The sequence below is a fragment of the Crinia signifera genome, chromosome 1 (assembly GCF_055691185.1).
Source record: "Crinia signifera chromosome 1, ASM5569118v1, whole genome shotgun sequence".
Classification (NCBI taxonomy): domain Eukaryota; kingdom Metazoa; phylum Chordata; class Amphibia; order Anura; family Myobatrachidae; genus Crinia; species Crinia signifera.
Genome location: NC_139217.1, coordinates 338,558,456 through 338,581,110, shown reverse-complemented (window position 1 = coordinate 338,581,110; position 22,655 = coordinate 338,558,456). Strand labels below are relative to the sequence as shown.

The window sequence follows — 22,655 nt, the reverse complement described above, 5'->3', positions numbered from 1 at the left end:
GTGATTCTTGAGAGATACCTCTCCACAACAGTTATTACTTTTATGCCCCATAGTAGTGTCCTAGTTCACTTTCTGAACCATAGTATTATATTATTTTATGAACCATCACACTGTAGTTCATTAGTTTATATAATGTCTTCCTGAAGGGCTGCCAGTACACATTATGCCACACAGTATCCTTAATTCACATTATAACAGTGTCCCCAGCTTATAATATGCCACACTATAATGCCTCCATCTCATATTGTGTCACATTAGAGTGACCCAGTTCTTATTATGTTGCATTATAGTGCCATTCACATTATGAGCAGATCAGATTATTACACATCACAGTGCCTTATTGTTGTGCTACATTACAGTGGTCTCTAGTTCATATTATGCCAAATTACTTTGTCCCCTTACCATTATAACATTCACAACATACACCTCTCACCAAAAATGCAATGTCCACAATTCATGCAGAGCAATCAATCATACCCAATGGCTAAGCTTTGCAATCAAACTTGGGAAATTGGTATGCACCTCTTGTACCCTATATCATTACGCCCATGCCTATACCCCTGTAGTCCTGTCCAACCCCTTTTCCATATATAGCAGGCAAGTATGATATTGTCAGTGTATTAGGAGGGAAGTCAGGACCTAAAATAGTTGTCAGTGCCTTTATAATATTGGCAGTATTTTTTCTCATCTTTGGCAGTGAATATGTTAATTTCTGTGAGCCTTTGTTGCCAATGTGAGTTTATGTTCTGTGCTGAAATCATAATTTTACAGCTGCTTAATTTTCTACACACTGTACTTGGGAGGGGGTCAAGTGGGAACACCAACCTAAAGGGTTTATTTACAAAGCATCAGGCTGTAAAACCCCAATACTTTGTTTATGCCGATGTTTAAAATCACTGAGTTTTACAACCTGATGCTTTGTAATAAACCCCTAAGTATCAATTGTAGTGCAGTATTAGATCACTCATTTACAAGGTTCTATTACTGGACCAATAGGAATCATTCTTCTGTTCACTTACTTCTGAACCCCTAAGCAGAGAACACACCCACATGGACTTTGTGATGGCAACGGGAACATTGTAACTACTTGAGATTTTGATTTTGTCAATAAATACCCTTTGATGTGTAATTACTAGAAATACTTTATCCTTATTGAATATACTGTGAGTGGTGTCCCGACACTGGTAAGAAGACCGGGATCCCGACATCGCTCACAATGCCGGCGACAGGAGTCCAGGCTGTTGGCATTCCAGTCGTAAGTATGCTAGGGAGGGCTAAGGTTAGACTGTTGGGGGTTAGGTCTAGGCTCCAGAGAGAGGGTTAGGGTTAGACTGCGAGGAGGGAGGGTTATGATTAGGCACTGAGAATGACGTGTTTGGGTTAAGCAGTAGGGAGGGAATGTTAGGGTTAGGCACTGAGAAGGAAGTGTTTGGGTTAAGCAGTGGGGAGGGAGGGTTAAGGTTAGGCACTAAGAAGGAAGTGTTTGGGTTAAGCAGTGGGGAGGGAGAGTTAAGGTTAGGCACTGAGAAGGAAGTGTTTGGGTTAAGCAGTGGGGAGGGAGAGTTAAGGTTAAGCACTGAGAAGGAAGTGTTTGGGTTAAGCAGTGGGGAGGGAGAGTTAAGGTTAGGCACTGAGAAGGAAGTGTTTGGGTTAAGCAGTAGGGAGGGAGGGTTAGGGTTAGGCACTAAGAAGGGAGGGGTTGGGTTAAGCATTGGGGAGGGTAAAGGTGGCCATACACACGCAGATTTATCTTCAGATCTGGCTGGTTGGAACAAAAACATGGTTATGGATGAGAGCAAATGACAGTTGACCATTTGCTTGGAAATGCTGGAAAACTGACAAACTGTCACTCATCCATAACCATGTTTTTGTTCCAACCAGCCAGATCTGAAGATAAATCTTACTAGTGTATGGGCACCTTTAGGGTTAGGCACTAAGAAGGGAGGGTTAGGGTTAAGCAGTGGGGAGGGAGAGTTAGGGTTAGGCACTGAGAAGGAAGTGTTAGGGTTAAGCAGTGAGGAGGAAGAGTTAGGGTTAAGCAGTGGGCAGCACTGTACCACCTGTACTGACAAACAATAACAGCACTTGACCTCAGGCTTTATGCATAGAAGGAGGAAGGGAGGATATGAGTCTTGATGTCTCTGATTGGCAGTATTCAATTAATAGTGATGTGCAATGCATATTAGTGTTTACTGTGATAGCCCAATAGTACAGATTTTACTGAGAAACTCTGGGGTACAAAGGATTTTCTGTGAAGTTGGTGGTCGCACGCTACTAGCCATCGCTACTACCTTCCTATATGTCTGTATATCCTGGTGGTATATTATATATATATATATATATATATATACACATAAAGTTAGCAGTATGATCTGATATTGCATAATGTTACTGGATTATGCAGTTTGCTTTTCTTAAATGCACTCCTTAATATTAACCATCTTTCCAAGGGTGTAGAACAAGGACACATTTCCCAATTAAAATATGCGTTACAGTTTATTTAGAAAAAGTGCCAAATAAAATAGGGATTCAAAAAAAGTTGAACAAATTCATTGCATGAAAGTGACACAGCAGTATGTACATTACAATAATTCATGGTCCTGTTTGTAAAAAAATTTCAATCCAAATTTAGGTTTTCACCAGTAAGTATCAATACTGAATCTGCCTTCCATATCACAGGCGGTGTACCAATCAGCCGAGTATTTCCTGTCTAAGGACACATCACACTCAGGCTGTAGGTTACCTCCATAGTAGCTGTAAGGGCCAGACCCAAGAATGTCTGACTCATCAAGTCTTCCTCCTAATGGCCTCATTCGTCTGGGGCTTCTGAAGAAAGCGTGTCTTCTGGCACCCAAAGCACTCAGCTGCTTCATCCGCCTCTCCTTGGATCTCCTGTTTTGGAACCATACCTATAATAAGGCAAATGAAATATTATTGCATATCACTTACAAACCAAACCTATTGATATATCAAATATAACAGGACTCATTTAGAGTTAAGGCATAAGCAGCTAAATGGTGCTATTTGTACCTGGACAAATTATGTTCATACTGGAATTGAGTGATGGTAAGTAATAATATATATAAATATATATATAAACTGGATACAGGATGGTACTCACTGACTGAGTAGAATAAATGCACTTAAAGTATTATTTAATAGTACGTTTCGGTTTATTCAAAACCTTCATCAGGAAATGTTTTGAATAAACTGAAACGTAGAATTAAATAATGCTTTGACTGCATTTCTTCTACTTAAGCCCGCTAGTGCTGTCCTGTATATATGTCTAGTGTCTGATTATGTGTCTCCAAAACACTGCCATCTGTTGGCAGCAAGTGAAACTACATCTCTTTCTTTCTCACACATGCACAAAGACAGAGGCAATAACAAGGTAGCAGACTAGCTTTCGAAGCAGTTGCTTCGAGTGGGCCTAATAGTATATATATCTATACAGGTGACAGGTCTTTCTCTCCGTGTATATCTATATATATATATATATATATAATTTATGTTTATTATTTATGTTTTGCATGCAGGCAAAATAATGTTTGGTCTTCATTTAGTTCAAGGTTTATTTTAACATGAAGACAGGAGTTGAGATGAGACATATAACTTTCAAATCCAAATCTTTGCCAAGGTCACCTTCTAGCTGGATTGACTATTAAGTTTAAATTAAGCAATATAAGTTATAGTCTAATGTGCAACAATTATGCTTGTTTGGTATATACATTTTTTCAATAGGAGTTATATGGAGGGTTTCAATAAAGTATACACTAATGGAAATTTAACGGCTAAAAATATCCCTATATCTCACCTTCCACCTGGAAAAAAAGCCCAGACCTGTATATAGACTAGCATGCTAATCAGCCTGACTACTATGCTAATTGCTTGGCTGAGCACAGAGGCTGGGAACACAGAGTCATTAGTGTGCTACTTACTGTTCTCTCTCCTGGGGCAGGGACATGCAAATGGTCGAATTATCATTTTACACTTACATTGATTTAAGTGGCATGCACTGCTTTTGGAACTGATGTGAGACATTTAGTGGCATATTTATTACATCCCACATTTTTTATGCGGCTGTTATAGGCTAATATGGGCTAACACCATCAGAAGATGGCATTAGCTACTGAGGCCAAGCTTCAGAATGCATACCTCCCAACAGTCCCGATTTTATCAGGACAGTCCCGATTGTCAGGGCCTGTCCCGATGTCCCACCCGCGGGCGGCAGTGTCCCGTGGTGTGGGGGGGCTGTTGGGAGTCCCCCCTGTCAGCTGCTAAACAGCGGGGAATAAACGCTGTGCGCACGAGCACAGCGTCTATTCCCGCAGCCAGGGGGCTGGGGGCATGGCTAGAGGCTCACAGAGCCTCTGGGTCATGCCCCCATAGCGGCAAAATGGGGGCGTGGCCTCGCGGAAGAGCCGCGAGTGTAGGCCACGCCCCCGAAAATTTCGGCGCGCCTCCGACGAGCAGGAGCATCGTCCCGCCTCCAGACCTTCAAAAGTTGGGAGGTATGAGAATGCAGCTTTAGCAGGTCCCATTAAAAACTATAAGGGTTGATTTTGTGATTGAAAAAAGGGGTCTGCAACATATCTCCGATATCGGCTGTACTCCCCTGTACATCCCCCTCTTATACATCCTGGTTATGCTGAATATTTGTAGGTAGCCCCCTAAAACTTCAGATATACAGCATATAACATTTTGCCATCATAAGATTGATCAGGTTACTTGCTGTCAAAAGCAGTACTGTATTTGCAGTTTTATTTAGAAAATTTAAAATTATTGAAATAAAAAATTAGAAAGATATATACAGTAAAGTTCTACCTTATACCCCTTTCACACATAATGCTGGGTACACACTAGACCATGGTTCTTCAAACTGTGGCCCTCCAGATGTTGTGAAACTACAAATCCCAGCATGCCTTGCCACAGTTTTAACACTCCCTTATAGCAAAACTGTGGCAAGGCATGCTGGGATTTGTAGTTTCACAACATCTGGAGGGCCGCAGTTTGAAGACCCATGCACTAGACAATTCCCACGGCCACCAATATAGTTAACAATATCAGCGGTGCCGTGGGATAATGATATTGAGCATACACACACTGGCCAATATCGTTCACTATCAGTCAATGACATCACCCGACACCCCCTCTGTACATGCAGTCGCAGATTATATTGTCTGATTGAGCTGCATTTACAGACGACAAGGTGGTGGGGTCACTAACAACCCACGGTCGCATGCATCGTTAGTGATATTTACTGTACACACTGACATAATATTCACAATATTGTCAACAATATCTATATCGTCCATATCGTTGACAATATATTGCGCAGTGTGTACCTAGCATAAATCTCAGGTCCGATCTGTGTACAGTGAACATGGTTTCAAGCCTTATCACTGTACATTGAACCCGTTATTCCTGGGTCATTGCCTTCACACTGCACCAGTGTCTTAAGGTAGACAAAGACAGCCATAGGATTTTAAATGTGACCCAGGTCAAATAATCTGAGTCATCCCTTTCATATCCAGGTTCGTCCCATTCCCATAAATAATCCTAGTACCCATCAAGGTTGAATTCCTGGGGTACTGAATATGGGTTGACATACCTCCCAATTTGTAGCATGGCCAGTAGCACACCCCCGAAATTTGGGGGCTAGGCCAATAAATTGCATCACTGCCATGATGCATTGCCCCCATTTTCACTGCTGAGGGGCATGGCCAGAGCTCTGAGAGCTGCTGGCTATTCCCCCAGCCCCTCTATCTCTGGAAGTAGATGCTGTGCGCACGCACACAGCAGCCATTCCCCGCTGCTCTGCTGAGCAGAGCAGCAGGTAGCAGGGGGGACTCCAAACTACCCCCATGCCATGGGACACTGCCAGGAGTGGGACGCGGGCCTGCCCTAAAAAACGTGGACAGTCCGCAAAAATTGGCAAAGTTGGGAGGTATGGGTTGACCCCTTCACACCAAATCAGATTTCCCCAGCGAAATCCCAAGTCAAAGGCCTGGTGTGTAAGGGGTATAAATGACAATTTGGACCTCTTTACTGTGTAGGCGGCCTGCAACAACAACAGGCTCCTATATCCTCTTGTTAACATTTTGTAGCAGATTTGAGGCTGATTCTGAGTTGGGATAAAGTACCGAAGGAGTAGCTGTAACAAAGCCATATTGTACTGCATATAGTATATGTAAATCAATGTAAAAAGAGATTAAGAATGGGAAGCAACATGTTCCAGTTTAAATTTGAATTGCATAGTAAAAAAATAGAGCTTACTAGCATTTGTGAGCTACATGTAAAAGCAAGCAGTATTTCATAACTGCCTACCCTCCTGCATTCTGCAGGAGACTCCCTGAAATAACAGCAATCTCCCTCTCTCCCTCATTAGTCTAGAAATCTCCCTCATTTCCCCATGCCCACATTACACTGTTACATTTTTGGGGAAAAAAGGAATGATAGACAGATACATTTATATTGAATTATCAGCTCCATTTCCCAGCACTTTACCAAGTATAGTAGCTCTTACTAACTGCTTTGGGGCTCATCTACATTTTGACATAAGTAATTTTAAAAGATTCCTCTCAGATGTAGCAGTACACACCCGCGCTTCTAGGTGACACGTTCACAATCTCTTTTCACAATCTCTCCATATATGGAAGTAGACACGCCCTTTGGGAGGAGCATGACACGCCCTCTCAATGGGGCGCTTAGCAAAATTATATTACCAATTATAATCTCCCTGAAACTAGTTGTCAAAAGTAGGCAAGTATGCAGTATTTACCGTGCATGCACCCCTTGCATTGCAACATACAGTAGTGTAGAAACTAACAGAGTGATAATAAAATGTATTATTTTTAACTTGTTTTACATATCACCACAGTTTATTATTCTACCTTTGAGGCATCTGTGCCAGCAAAACTATCATATTGACAAGAGTTATTGCCCAGGAGCCCATTTTGCTGTACTGAGCATATGCTGCCTCCCAGAACATGTGAGAAGCCAGAAGCTTGGTTCAAGCTACCAGTTCTATTGTTAACATGCACACATGAATTAATATATATATTATATGGTGAATGTAATGGGCACAACCAGTGCTTGTGGTTTTTTTTTTAGGTTATAATTTTTATTACATGTGGCTTTTTAAAATATGTGGACATACAGAAACGAATGCTGCTATTTCCGACAGCATTGAAGAGGCAGATCGACAGACAAGCCCAATTTTAAAAGCTGTCTGGCTCATCACAGCCGGATCTCGACAATCCACTGCCTTTGACGCAGACACTCCCCCTTTTCCGCAGATCGGCAGGCGGGACATTGAATTCCGCCTGGAGATTTGAAGTCGAGCAAAAAGTCGTAACCCAAGTTTGAATACCCCCCTAAATATGATATATAAACACAATTTACTTAATTTAAAAAATTCTGAATTTCTGTTGGCCATGAGATGCCACCAAAAATATTCTGATATTCTAGAATGCTGTAATTAAAAAAAGTTTGGGAACCACCGCACTATAGGTTTGGTAATATACTCAGGCAAGCCAAGATACTAGACATCCTTACAACGACTGTATTTCCAACCTGTTACATCAATTAAACAAGATTTCAGCAGTTTTTACAGGTTTAGTTACAATAGTGCTAGTTTTAGACAATTTTTTGAACAAAAATACTCCAAGTGGGAAGGTATGAGAATGGGATATTAATTTGGGGCCGATTCAGACCTGCTTGTACAGGTCCGAATTCGGCCCGTCCAAGATGGTGGGCATGCACATGGACAGTAATGTGCATTTTTAGACCCCTGCAGCAAGCACTTTTGGTGAAAATTTAATTCACCGGGTGCTCAATGCCTGATTGATAGGCAGGTGATGTTCCGGGGTGGACACTCGAGAGTGCCTACAAAAATGATGGGTGGACCACTAGGGAATGCAGGCGTTCTCCTGCATGAATTAGGGACCCTCCCCCAATTCAGACAACAATGTGCCACAAAAAAGTAAGTCCTCTGCTGCGAACATTCATTCAATGGTGATCAACTATTGAATGATTTCTCTGTTCGGGCGGATGTGTAAGCGTATACATCTGCTTGCAGCGTATTGAGCCGACCCGGTCGGTGTGGTGCTGGTTGTGTGTTCGCCGGGGCAGTATTACTATATACTATACTACATATCACTATAATATTACTATATACTATACTACATATTACTATAATATTACTATATACTATACTACATATCACTATAATATTACTATATACTATACTACATATCACTATAATATTACTATATACTATACTACATATTACTATAATATTACTATATACTATACTACATATCACTATAATATTACTATATACTATACTACATATCACTATAATATTACTATATTACTATCCATGCATTGGTGGCAGTTGGTTATTAGCTCTTATCTGTTCTTGCACTTAATATTTTCTCAAAGTGCAGCTTTTCTTTCCTTTTTTAGGTACCAAAATGAATATCTTGTGTGACATTAAAACAAAACCACATACATAATAATATCATCAATAGGCTTAGGACAATCTGTTGATCAAATAAATAAAGTGTCATTATTTTTAAAGTATAATAATTTCAGATTTCCACAACGCCAGTTTAGACCATGTTGGTTTTAGTCATAAATGATATATTGATTACTAACTAAATACATGGAGACAAAGATATTATCCCAGAAAATGTGTATTCCTTATTGTACAGTTTCAAGACATAAATGGTATACTTTCTGCATCTTCCACATCTATTTATTATGTACAAATAACTGTTTCCACCTATATAGCTATATGTATTTTAGACCAGTCTATGACACAAGTAATTCTCAGGTATCAAAAACGTATACAGGTTCATCATAGTACAAAGACATATATCAGATCCATCTTACAGAGAGCATCTTACAGAACCTGATTCTGATTTATATGCAAAAGCCTACAAAGCTGCCATTTTTCAGGTTACGGACTTGCTTAGCATCGTAAGAGAAGCAGCTGCCCAGAACAGAATATAGATGCCCACTGCCACCATCAAATGTCCTCGGCAACTGCGTACACATACACATGATCATTACAGAGGAACACAGACTCCCTGAGCAAGTCTATAGTCATGTAGACTGTGTCTGAACTGAGAGGCTGGGGCCATGTTTTTGCATATGAGATCACAGATGTAGACATATACGCCCCAAAAATGGCTGTAACACAATCTGCGTTTTTTGGTGCAACTCTCTGTTACCTTCCCCAAATGGTCTTTCTTCTAAATCACTTTGCAATGAAATTCTCACTATGGGCAGCATAGCAAACTTCATGCAGATGCAGTAACAACTTGTTGGGTATATGCATGAGCCAGTAACTAAGCTACCACTGCCCAGGCCAATGCATGGCACTATTCAGTCACATTGGGGGAATTGTGGTAAATGAGAATCCTCAATTTAAAAAAAAAAATTGTCTCCTATTGTCACACATTCAGAGGGAGATGTATCAAATCTTGGAGAGAGAGTGCAACCAATCAACCCCTGTCATTTTTAAACACAACCTGTCAAATAAATGATTGGCTATTTTTTTTCTCTATCTCCCAGTTTATCTATCTCCAAGGTTTGATACATCATTCCCTCAATATTTTACCAATTGCAGCTTACCAAGCCTCTGTGACGCCACCCCACAGTCCCTCCGAATAACCCCCTGTGGCTGTATTCCATTGCTTGTCCCCGTAGCAGGAGAAATCATTCGATAACAAATATAAGTCAGTGGAGGCTGACTTATATTTGCGGCCACCACGATGAAGACAAGTTGGGCGGCTGACGTCATGTGACATCAGCAACCCCTGGCACACTTCGTCCCACCCGCATTCCAGTGGGAACGCCCATTGTTTTTATTGGGTTCGCCCATGAAACATTCTCATGGCCCAGCAACACCACTGACCCCATCCACCCCGTCCCTCCCTGTTGCGAACAGCCTGGCGACAGTGTAAAACATAGTCTGGGTTTGCACAAGCACAGAAATGTGCATACGCAAACTCAGACGGGGTGAACCAGAATGGGCCCCTAAATCTATAGTTGGCAATTATGGAAAGGGATACAGTCATTGGGTCACCAGCAAGTTGTTAGACAGTCATTAGATCAACACCATTAGGTCAACATGCAGGAAGGTCGACATGAGTCTAGGTCGACATGGGTTAGGTTGACAGGGTCATTAGGTCAACATAGGGTTTTTCACTGTTTTTTGACCCGACAGGTGGTATTTCATGCCCTACCATCCACTAGGGCGTCGTGGGAGAATAAAATAGTGTGCCGAGCGTCTGAAGCATGACGAGCGCAGTGAGCCATTCGAGGGGACGCAGTGCACTTTAACCTGTGTCCATGTTGATTGTCGACATTCGGGTAAAAAAAAGCTGTGAGAAACCCCATGTTGACATTTTGACTGTCGACCTAACCCATGTCGACCTAATGACCTTGTCGACCTTATGACCCTGTTGACCTAATCCCTGTCGACCAAGACTCATGTCGACCTTCCTGCATGTCGACCTAGACACATCTCGACCTAAATGCCACCTGATGGTGTCGACCTAATGACTGTCTAACAACTGATCCACACCCTATGGAAATGCTATGTCAGGATATATTATTGTTTGTATTAGTATTATTAATGTTATTATTATTATTATTATTATTATTATAACAATGCCCTGGAGGGTCACGTGCATGTACAGGATCAAAGTGCTCTTCCAACAGAGCTCTGCAGCATATCTGCTGCTGCTGCTGCAGCATTAAGTGACTCTATCCCAGGAGCCCTGCTAACACTTGCAGTAGGGGACAGGATGGCTCCTAATCGGTACCTCTCAGCCTGTATTGCAGCAAACAATGATAAAACCACCACTACTGCTGGTCTGTTATATGGGATTCATTGGTCTAATGCTGATTCTGCAATCTACAGAGAGTCTGACTCTGACCCCCCAGTAGTTGTCACACAGTGTAGCTGGAGCCCTGTAAATTCCCTGTGGGCCCAAGTCCCTGTGAACCGGCTGAGAGTGCTAGCTAGCTCATTCTGTAACTCATGTGTGTGTGTGCGTGTGTGTGTGTGAGCTACAGTACATAAATCAGGTGATAGATTAATGTAAGAAGCTATATCAAGGCCATAAATTAAACACTACTTGTCTCTAGTTAAATCGGTACTTGTTTCCTATCTGGGCGCCCATCGCGGGCATCGCGGGTACATCGCATGTCACTATAATGACATGCGATGCGACCGACGCGATGCCCGCGATTTTCCCATAGAGAACAATGTTAAATGGCTCAATTTACCCGCGATGACCGCGATTTACCATAGGAAACAATGTTAAATGGATCAATTTCCCCAAATTATCATAGGGAACAATGGGAAATGGGGCAAAAACACCCCTGAACATAAAAATGTCCCCCCAAAAGTAGTTGACGCCACCCCGCCATCAACGTGAACCCGAAGCGTGGCGAGCGGCGGCGGTACGCGTCCTCCGACCTTTTCATGCCCTACTATCCACTAGGGCGTGGAGTGAGAATAGAATAGTGTGGCGAGCGCAGCGAGCCACCGAGCCCGAAGCGTGGCGAGCGCAGCGAGCCCCGCGAGGGGACGCGGATACCTTCACAGTTATACGCGTCCCCTCGCAGGCTTCCCAGGTGTCCATGGCGACGCGGACACCTGGGAAGCCCGCGAAGGGACGCGTTTACCTGTGAAGGTATCCGCGTCCCCTCGTGGGACTCGCTGTGCTCGCCACGCTTCGGGCTCGGTGGCTCGCTGCACTCGCCACACTATTCTATTCTCACTCCACGCCCTAGTGGATAGTAGGGCATGAAAAGGTCGGAGGACGCGTACCGCCGCCCCTCGCGGGCTCGCTGCGCTCGCCACGCTTCGGGTTCACGTTGATGGCGGGGTGGCGTCAACTACTTTTGGGGGGACATTTTTATGTTCAGGGGTGTTTTTGCCCCATTTCCCATTGTTCCCTATGATAATTTGGGGAAATTGATCCATTTAACATTGTTTCCTATGGTAAATCGCGGTCATCGCGGGTAAATTGAGGCATTTAACATTGTTCTCTATGGGAAAATCGCGGGCATCGCGTCTGGCACATCGCACCCGATTTTTTATCGGCCGCGATGCCCGCGATGGCCCCGATTTTACCCCCGATGCCCGCGATTAAAATCGTGGGCGCCCAGATAGGAAACAAGTACCGTTAAATCTATTAAATGTAATGAATTGTACATAGCAGGAACTACTACTCCCTTTAATTAGGTTTGTGTGAGTTTTTTTAACAAGTCTACTCTGTCAGATGATACAGCCATTTAACTAAAAACACAGCTGAAGAAGTGGAAGTTGACGAAACGTGTTGGGTGACATGTAACGTGTGAGTCAGAGAGAGCTGGATTGGCTGGCATCAAGCCCATCTATGAAAGGGCAATAATAAGTGTATGGTTGTACAAATCATTTTTTAATTTATTATATGTGATGTGTTAGATAAAAATTTCATATTAATTATGTGCTCCCAAAAAATATATATTCCTATATCACATATGGAAAATTGATGCCCAATTAAAAATAAAAATATTTATAAATATTTTAAATATTATCACAATATAAGTGATTCCAAGTGTGTGTGTGTGTGTGTGCGTGAAAGTATATATATATATATATATATATATATATATATAGTCGGGGGTGTAGTGCGGCACTCAGGACGGTGTTAAGAAAGAAAACAGGAGCCAAACTTGACGTTGACGTTTCAGCCTTGCGGCTTTTATCAAAACAGCTAACATTTGGTTTGATAAAAGCCGCAAGGCTGAAACGTCAACGTCAAGTTTGGCTCCTGTTTTCTTTCTTAACACCGTCCTGAGTGCCGCACTACACCCCCGACTGTATCCAGCGTTCAGCGTTGCTGCTCGCATTGTGAAGGCACCAGGTACCTACTACTAAGAGGATTGGAGTGCCGGCATCCCTCCGCATATATATATACATATTTATATATATATATATATATAATACAAAGGTTAACCTCTGACGTGCGCTTCTCCTAGTCTAACAGCTGCTCCTACGATATGGTTCTCCTGTTAGTAGAGCCAGGGGTGTACATAAAGCAAAAAAAAAAGGGGGGGGGGGGTTTATCGGAGTGCACTAATTGCAGTACCACCTAGCCAGATTCCACAATTAGTCCATTACACTGATATATTTATCAGTAATTTTACAACATGGTTCTTCCATCCACTTTTTCCACAATAAGATGACTCCAAGTCAGACAAATGGTCCTTCATTCTTAAAACCCAACGCGTTTCGTCCCAAAGGACTTTGTCAGGGGTATGGCGAGTTAGTAGTTAACCTCGCACCAAAATTTAAGTGCGGGTGAGTGTCTTCACACAGTGGTATAAAATCTAGGTAATTCAAAGGCTACGTCCAAAATTATAAAATATGCAGTTGATATAGATGATCGTTGAAGCTCTATAAAGCCATGATGTTAGTGGTAATGTCTTCCTCTCTGTAGAACCGTCTAACGGGTATCCTGCTTAGTCGCAGGTATCCTCAAGCTAAATCAAAGGAACCTCCTGTAGTAAAGGTGGGTTTAGGTCACCAAAATATACTTTGTAATGTCCCAAGATGACTGCTAACAGGAGTGTGTCCCCAGTATGAGCTTCCAGTTGTTTCTGTTAGCAGACATATATATATATATATATATATATATATATATGTAGTCCGGAGGTTTGGCACTACCTGTGACTCAGAAAAACTCTGCCGGTGCCTCCACTAGAAATGGAATGTAAGTATACAACGGTGTGGCACTCGTAGCCAAAACAAGATACAGTAGTCAAGCCAAGTAGCAACAATATATATATATATATATAACATTTCCTGATGACGGTTTAAAAATAAACCGAAACGTAGAATTCAGCACTTGCATAAGTGTCTTTATTTCTTTAAAACCCGAGAATGTCGCTCATACATGCACAATATATATATATATATATATATATATATATATATATATAGTAGACAGGTATATGTGGCACTCACGCTTGTGGCACTCACGCTTCTTCCTTTCAGTCGAAATAAACAATAGCAACTGTAATCTTTATTTCGGTTTAATCTTAACCGTCATCAGGATACATATATATATATATACGTCCACAATTTGCCGGCACTCGACACAAAATAAAGCAAAAACAGGTGCCAATCCCCCAAAAATTGCATATAGAATCTGGGAGGAGGGAGGCACTCAAAATAACGACAACACATCTTAGCAAAAAAGCATGTGTATTAAGCGTCTAGCGCTTTCTGGGTTACCCCCGTCCTCAGGGTTTTCGGGGTTTCCCCTGTCCAGGGTAACAAATACACAGGAGAAAGTGTACACACATGCTTTTTTGCTAAGATGTGCTGATATCATTATTTTGAGTGCCTCCTTCCTCCCGGATTATATATATATATATATATATATATATATATATATATATATGATGCAGATTGTTCGGCACTCACTTTATCAGGGACAACTGCGAACTGGTGCCTTCCAATGGAAGTAGTATACAGACAATATCCAAGGAAACCTTAAACAGTACATGGCGCCTTGATAACGATACGATATGTATTGAAACGTTGACCTTTTTGATCCTGTGCACCCGCATTGTGCTTTCTTCTACTAAATACTATTGAAAAATCCCCCAGGAGTGACGCGTCTTCTTTGAACTCTATATATATACATATATATATATATATATATATATATATACATATTGTTTATTTTTCCTTTTTTAAGTGGGGGAAGGGAGACGCACAAAACTCCATCTTGCCTCTGGGTGACAAGGATGAACTTACTCCCCAGACCAGCAGCAACTTACTGTTCTGACCTGTGATAACCATTGTGATATTTGTGATATCTGAATACTTAACAAGAATTGGTAGCTCCTCATCTTTGCGGCCACCGCTATGCCAGTTGCGTTAGCCGCTACTTAACCGCTACAGCACCATTGTCCCCTCAGGGGCTCACTTTACTTGCTGCGTTTTGGGCTCGGTGGCTCACTCCACTCCACTTCGCCCTGCTTCGCTCGCCACAACTTAACTAAAGGTAATAGATGGTGGCTGGACACAGGAGGGAGGCATGGGCCCAGGGTGGTGGTGCCGCTGTACAGTATGTAAGTTCTGCAGCATAAGAGGTGGCCGCAAAGATGAGGAGGTACCCAAGAATTTATCAAATATTACATGGAGGCACAGAAGTTGGGAACCTCTCCCCAGTACCTCTTAGGGTAGTTTTCCCTCTCACTTACCTCCATTCAGGGAATTGGTAATATGGTGAGCTGGTCATCTGCTCTGTGCTATATACTGAGATGCCAACTGTGAGATTCACAACATCTCAATTCACAGAACAGAGTAGAGGCGCTGTGATCAGCTGACCAGCTCACCAGATAGGTATCTGTATATGTTGACCTTAAATAGGTCAAAGGTCAGTAGGCCAACCCCATATAGTTCACACACATTAGGTTGACAGTGTCTTTAGAGCGAAAGGTGAAGGGTGGGGAATAGTAACCTGGTAATAGTAACCTGTGACAAGCACAATGGTAGCGGAATGAGACACCATGCCCGAAGCCTGGCAAGCAAAGCGTTACACTTTTTGGGGTGTTACAGTGTTAAAATTATTTTTGTCCTGTTGACCTTTCGATCCTTTCCACTATATTAATTTCGAACAAATGGGGTTAACGTATTGACTGGCAACCTAATATGGCTCAACCCATTGAGCCATACCCACAAGATTACAGATTCTTGAATGATTTCAGAATATTTTAGTAAAATAATATTGATAAATATGCCTGAGTATACTAAAGCAACATCTTTTTAATACACTGTGGCACTATACACCCATATCCATAAAATACATAAGACAGCTCTCTCAAAGAAGGTTGTAGAATGTATGGTCACTTTGATAGAGTTGTACACATCATTACCTAGTTTTCGGGCTGCCTTGCCATTTAAAAGCACACTTGTTGGGACAAAATAATCGTACTGCTTTTCATATGTTAATGCGTAAACCAATGGAGCAAATTGGAAAAGAACAATCTAACAAAGAATGTGAGTCTGTTCCTGTGCAATCCCTGGAACTAGACACTATTCAGCTCAGTCTGTCAAACTTTTACATAAATAGAAAGGACTGAGAGTTAAAAAGGTATGTAGCCCTCAATGCTTGCCAATCAGTGTGACATTTCTCTGAAGATGATCCTGTCCCACTTCTAAAGTAGACTATTAAATGGGACTGTTACAAGATTATAATTGTCATGTTTAGTTCCCAAACTATGCATGTCAAAATTAAAACATATCACTAATGACCAAATGTATCAATGTAAAAAGTCTAAAATATCTAAAGCAACTACAAATATTAATGTGGATCTTACTGAATATCAAGGAACACAACATTATTGCATTAAACTCTTCATTAGATAATGGTAATGATAATTAAATATTATAATTACTAACTGGAATAACAAATGGCTGCTTCGTAGTTTCATGTGAACTCTAGACTGTCCATTTGTGAGCAGGGCCTTCCTACCTTTATAACTGTCTGTTATTACCCAGTCTTTCTTTGCACTATTTTATCCAATTGTTTTATTTTGTGTTATCACAGTTGTTTCCAATAGCAAAGAGCAAATTAATTTGCTGTGCTACAAATGAAACTGGTAATTAATACAATGTACATATGATCTGGGTCTGCATACAAAGTGCTACACCCCCACTCCAATCTGGTCCATTCTAAATTCAGTAAGTGAACTACTGACAGAGGCACCTATTAGTATCACTGCTGGAACTCGTCTGTAAAGGTGCCCAAACACAGGTCTAATTTAGACCGACTTCATTCAATTTTAACGGATCGGGTAGATATATCGGGTGAAATTGACCCAAATCAGAGGTGTCTGTCATGTGATCAGATCTGATGTGCATTCCTGTGCGCAATGGATCAGATCCTGTAGATCAGTGATTTTCAACCTTTTTACCTTGCGGCACACTAAATAAGATTTTACAATTTCCAAGGCACACCATGAGATCCCCACAGGGCAAAACACATTGGCCCCCACAGGAAAAATACAAACCTATTGGCCCCCATATGAAAAACAATCACACTGGTCCCCACAGGTAACAAAAATAAAATACATTGGCTCTTTACATGAAAAGAAGAGACCAGTTGAACTGGTGGTACCTGTAAACTGGTTTGGGCATCTTTAGATCTGGGGGCACACTTGAGAACAGCTCAAGGCACACTAGTGTGCCACGGCACAGTGGTTGAAAAACACTGCTGTAGATCATAAGTGCAGAACATATGATCTATTGGTATTGAATCATCAGCGGCACATCACGGTTGCTTGTTAGTACCCACGATGTATCGCATCTGATTCCCCTTGTCCTCCACCAGCAGCTCCCCGGGGGTTCCATTACGTGAGAGCTCTCCTGGTGAGCTACCGTAAGAGCTCAAGGGAAAAAGGGTCCGACTTGTTCCTCAGACAAATTAGACTTGTGTATGGGGGCCTTTTAAGACCTGCTATATGACTAAATTAATAGCATTATATATGAGAAGAAAACAATAACAATTTGGCCAAGGTATATTGTGCCTCAGCATAAACACAAAGTTCTGATATTATTTTGAGTCTATTCTGACTTTAGTTTTTTTTGTTGTTAACACAACTTAGTTTTGAAGGAAACAATGAAGATTGTATGAAATACTTAGTGACCTGCTGTAAAAGAGGTGATTGCAAACTAGAGATCATCTACTGTTGTAAAAATGTGATGGCATTTTAAAGCCGCAGGTCTATAGTTCCTCCCTTAAGTTGGGTTCTGTCATGGCGTCCCACCCCTAAGATGAGGGATTACTGAGAACTTTGGAAGAATTCTTACTGGGATAAGCCGTGAGAGAAGGAACATGAAAACCATCAAACATGAAAACCACTTTATCAAAAGCATCATATCCTGTACAAGCCCCTCTAAAGGGCTTATAGGATCCGGATTACAACTCTTTAAGGGGGATGAATGGGGACCCCCGTCTGAGAGACAAGGCAAGGACCTCACTCTTTTGCCGTAGAAATGAGGATTAAAAAACACCAATCTTTTTCAAACTGAATAATAGGCAAGGACTTAAAAAAAAAAGAGTAGAAAAAAAGACTACAGAAAAAATGAAAAGCCCAACAAAAAAAACAAAACATGTAACAAAAAAAAGATAAAGCTTAACAAATTCATAGAGGTTTTACACCTGTTTTCTCTAACTAGACAATATAAAACTGGACAAGTTGTTGTATATATTTTTCTAGTAATTAAGATATCTGAAATTATCAATCACCTTGTACATGTTTGGACAGATTGAGGTTTTGCCCCTTCAAAAATGGCTATGGTTTTTTCCATAGAAGCACTTCAAAAGATCACTGTCCTGCGGTAACTGCTTTTTCAAATCCGAAAAACAACAACGCTAGTTAAAGTAGACTGTAAACAAATGTAATCATCCGCTGTAGGATTCCCGTTTGTCGCCCATTGCAACATCCAAGCAGCTTACTATTTCCAAGCACATCTCCCCAGTCGTCAGCTGGTCACAATACTTTTCATAGACTTTAAAAGCGTGCTACTTAATCTACTGAAAGGTTTCATTTTTAGAGTTCTACTAATCCTTCAATTAAAATGAATACCAGTAATGGGACACAGACATTATACACAGTAGAAAGCAAAGTTTAAAAGGCAACATTAAATGTACAATGTTGTGAAGATAACTAAAGCCTACCGTAAATGCTTTATATAAATCCTATTTTAGGCACTTTTATTCCTGTACCAAAAATGTGGCAGACAAAAAAACCCCAACAATACTTTTATTATTCTTGTATTACCAGATTCATATGAAGACACGTTTAAAAAAAATTAAATATTTCATAAATTCACTGGTTACTGATGTAGGGTTTTTTGTGTATAGGATTAAACTCTACTCCAAACTACCCCCCCATCCCCCCAAAAAAGTAAAAAAAAAACAAGTTAAAAAAAATTCATATATTTCAACTGTACAGATTTTCGAGCAGTGGTTATTGCACTATCATCGAGTCAAGTTTTAGACCCACAGTCTAGTTTTAGATATGTTTGTAAATATGTTATTAAAATATATCTTTAGAAATGAGATACATGGTTGGAAGTTGTAATTACATACCATCAATATTAAAAAAGCCAAATAAAGGCCAACCGCTCTAGGATTATAATCCCTTTGGGCTCTTTATTTGCAACCCCTATGTCCAAAGAATGCAGCCCTTTTACCATCCTCACTGGAGCATTAGGGGTAAATTTACTAAGATTCCAGTTCTATTGAAGATGGGATATTGCCCATAGCAACCAATCAGATTCTATCTATTAACTTCTAGTAGGTTCTAAATAAATGAGAATTGATATCTGATTGGTTGCTATGGGCAATATTCCACTTTCAATAGAACTTCCATCTTAATAAATTTGCCCCTTGGTGTGAATCAACAACTATGGCCTGCTCAACAGGTTAACCTATTTCAATGAATGGGTCCGTATAGTTAATGCTTATGTTTTACCATCTCTTGGTGCAGGACTAGGCCATGGAAGCCCACTGCATTTGGATTCTTAGTTTTTTTTTGCATAACCAGATAATAATTACAGTATACTACACAGGGTTCATGGGCAGTGGTGGTCAGCACTGTATGGCAGTGCCACTGTGTGAGTGAGCTGATACTGAACAGCAACAGTGTGTTACATCTTACTCATAATTAATTGCTTTTACATTCAGATTGTTGGAGGCTTCTGGGATGGCAATAGGATGGTATATAGGGTGTTGCCACTTATACTTGGGAACAGAATAAATAATATGAATTATAAATAATTCATTAATAATGAATTCAATTATAAATAATGAGTGTGCAGCTGAAATAATATAATATGCTCCGAACATAGTGAAGTTATTTATGTGTGGTTTAAGCAATCGGTGTAATGAACAATGGCCCTTATTCTGGTTTACTCGCAAAGGTAAATTCCTTCTCAAATGGACAAAACCATGTGCACTGCAGGTGGGGCAGATGTAACATGTGCAGAGAGAGTTACATTTGGGTGAGTTATTTTGTTTCTGTGCAGGGAAAATACTGGCTGCTTTATTTTTAAACTGCAATATAGATCTCACTTTGAACTAAAACCCCACCCAAATGTTTGTATTAGAGGACACCCCTAGACACCCCTGAACTCACAGAGCCTGTTTGGGAATTTCCATATTGGCTTGTACACTTTGTACTTCCAACTGATATCTATATTGCAGTGTAAAAATAAATAAAGCAGCCAGTATTTACCCTGCACAGAAACAAAATAACACCCACATGTAACTCTCTCTGCACATGTTACATTTGCCCCACCTGCAGTGCACATGGGTTTTGTCCATTTGAGAAGGATTTTGCCTTTGCAAGTGAACCAGAATAAGGGCCAATATGTACTGTGATTGTCTGATGCTTTCAGAATAGAAGCTTGGTTCTTTGACAGATGGTCGTAGCCTACAGATCTTATTGTGAAGCTAAACACACATGCTGAGATCATTATGGTCAGTCTGATTGTATAATGTCCAAATCTCTGACAATGTTGGATAGACATGACCACTGGGCAAACAGGAAGATTGAGAAGATATTGAAGGATCCAATTAGAGTGGCCAGTTAAGAACTCCACACATATAGTGGTAGCATTCACAGGCTAGCTTATTTGTGGGGGTTTATTTTAATAAAAAAATATTAAACCTAAGCCTATCTCCCTGATCTTTGCTGAACACTGAAATGGAGTACACATTGCCACCAAAATTGACCAAATTAGTAGTCACCATAAAATACTGGTTTATTGCTAAATACTGTAAGTATTGATTATCATTACAAGAATTTGGAGCAAGTGAGAATTTTGCAACATGTGTTTCACATTTGTCCATCCCCAAAATGGTCAAGATTTCTATAAGAAACAAAGGTTTCTGGTCTCTGAACTAAAGAACGATCCTGGGCACTGGAAACTTTCAGCCTCCTACACCCAAAAAACGCAAACCCTTTGCTGTTGACTATACATAATTATTAATCAGTGAACTGCAAAGTGCATATATAAGCACTAAAAACAGTTATTCAAAACATGACAAAAAGACTAATAAAGTGCAGATTACGGTTGGCAAATAGAAGTCATTTTACCTGAATCACCCGCATGTTGAGCCCTGTCTCTTGGGCTAACTGCTCCCGAATATGCCTTGTGGGTTTTGGAGTAGCTGCAAATGCTGCCTTGAGGGTCTCTAGTTGCTTTGCTTTAATGGTGGTCCTAGGTCCTCTTCTTTTGGTTCCAGAGTTCTGCTCTTCGTTCTCATTGTTGGCAGTCTCTTTATCGGATGATGTGGAATGATCTGTCTCTTTGCTTTCATCTTGTATGGGGTCTTGAAGATCTGGTGACAAACTTCTGTCTGTACAAGAGGACACTAAGAAAAAGCAAAAAAAAACCAGAGTTCTAAAAACACATCACCATATTTTGCCAAATGGTAATTAACAACACATAAAGTAGTACAAATCACAAGGAATGATTACTTATATGTATAAATAAAATTAATGATAACTGTTTTGTTTAAATCCCAGCTGCACAACAATAATAATGCCTGTCTGTATTATATTAGCAAACGGGTTTAACCACTGTTACATTATATTTCAATGTTAAAGTCTGAAGTAAGGCTGATCTCAGCATTATGCTATGCCTCATGGCTACTGTCAAATCAATAGTTTCATATAGTCTTTGATAGAGGAAAAGTGCCGGGGCTTTCAGCCTGAGTCAGCCCTACAAAAGGCAGACTAAGAAGTGGGTCTCACGCAGTATGCTTTGGGGGCAGTACATAAAAAGAAAATACATTTTCTCTGAGGCATTGTATGTATAGGTGTTTTTCTCTTGATAATGGATCTAAAACAGAATACAGAGGAAACTATTGTGTCTTAATTCATGTACTACACTAAATTATGTTGGTAAGGTTAAGGAAAAATTGTAGCTGATCCCTCAGGCAGACAAATAAGTAGGTGAATCCCTGCTGGGAATGTGAAGTTAATTTGTGAACAACTTTTTAAAGAGACATATCACTGAAACAGTTGTATTGGCCATAATGTGGGCTTCAGGGGGAACCAGTGACATCATATAAGGCCCTATATGACCAAAGCATTTAAACAAAACTACTTTGGTCCACAAAATAGCTGGTGATTGGGAAGGGGCAATAGCTGGTGATTGGGAAGGGGCAATGGCTGGTGATTGGGAAGGGGCAATAGCTGGTGATTGGGAAGGAGCAATGGCTGGTGATTGGGAAGGGGCAATAGCTGGTGATTGGGAAGGGGCAATAGCTGGTGATTGGAAAGGGGCAATGGCTGGTGATTGGGAAGGGGCAATGGCTGGTGATTGGGAAGGGGCAATGGCTGGTGATTGAGAATGGGCAATAGCTGCTGTTTGGGAAGGGGCAATAGCTGCTGTTTGGGAAGGGGCAATAGCTGCTGTTTGGGAAGGGGAAATAGCTGCTGTTTTGGAAGGGGCAATAGCTGGTGATTGGGAAGGGGCAATAGCTGCTGTTTGGGAAGGGGCAATAGCTGCTGTTTTGGAAGGGGCAATAGCTGCTGTTTGGGAAGGGGCAATAGCT

General features: G+C 41.0%; 1 protein-coding gene across 1 annotated transcript in view; it reads right to left on the bottom strand.

Annotated features, from left to right (window-relative positions):
* Positions 1-22,655, bottom strand: part of LHX5 (LIM homeobox 5) — a 40,151-nt gene that overhangs the window by 9,023 nt on the left and 8,473 nt on the right. Inside the window, exons 3-4 of the mRNA XM_083145714.1 lie at positions 21,190-21,467; positions 2,744-2,909 (exon numbers count right to left, since the gene is read on the bottom strand). Coding sequence (XP_083001840.1) covers positions 2,744-2,909; positions 21,190-21,467 — 444 coding nt within the window. The remainder of the gene's footprint in view (positions 1-2,743; positions 2,910-21,189; positions 21,468-22,655) is intronic.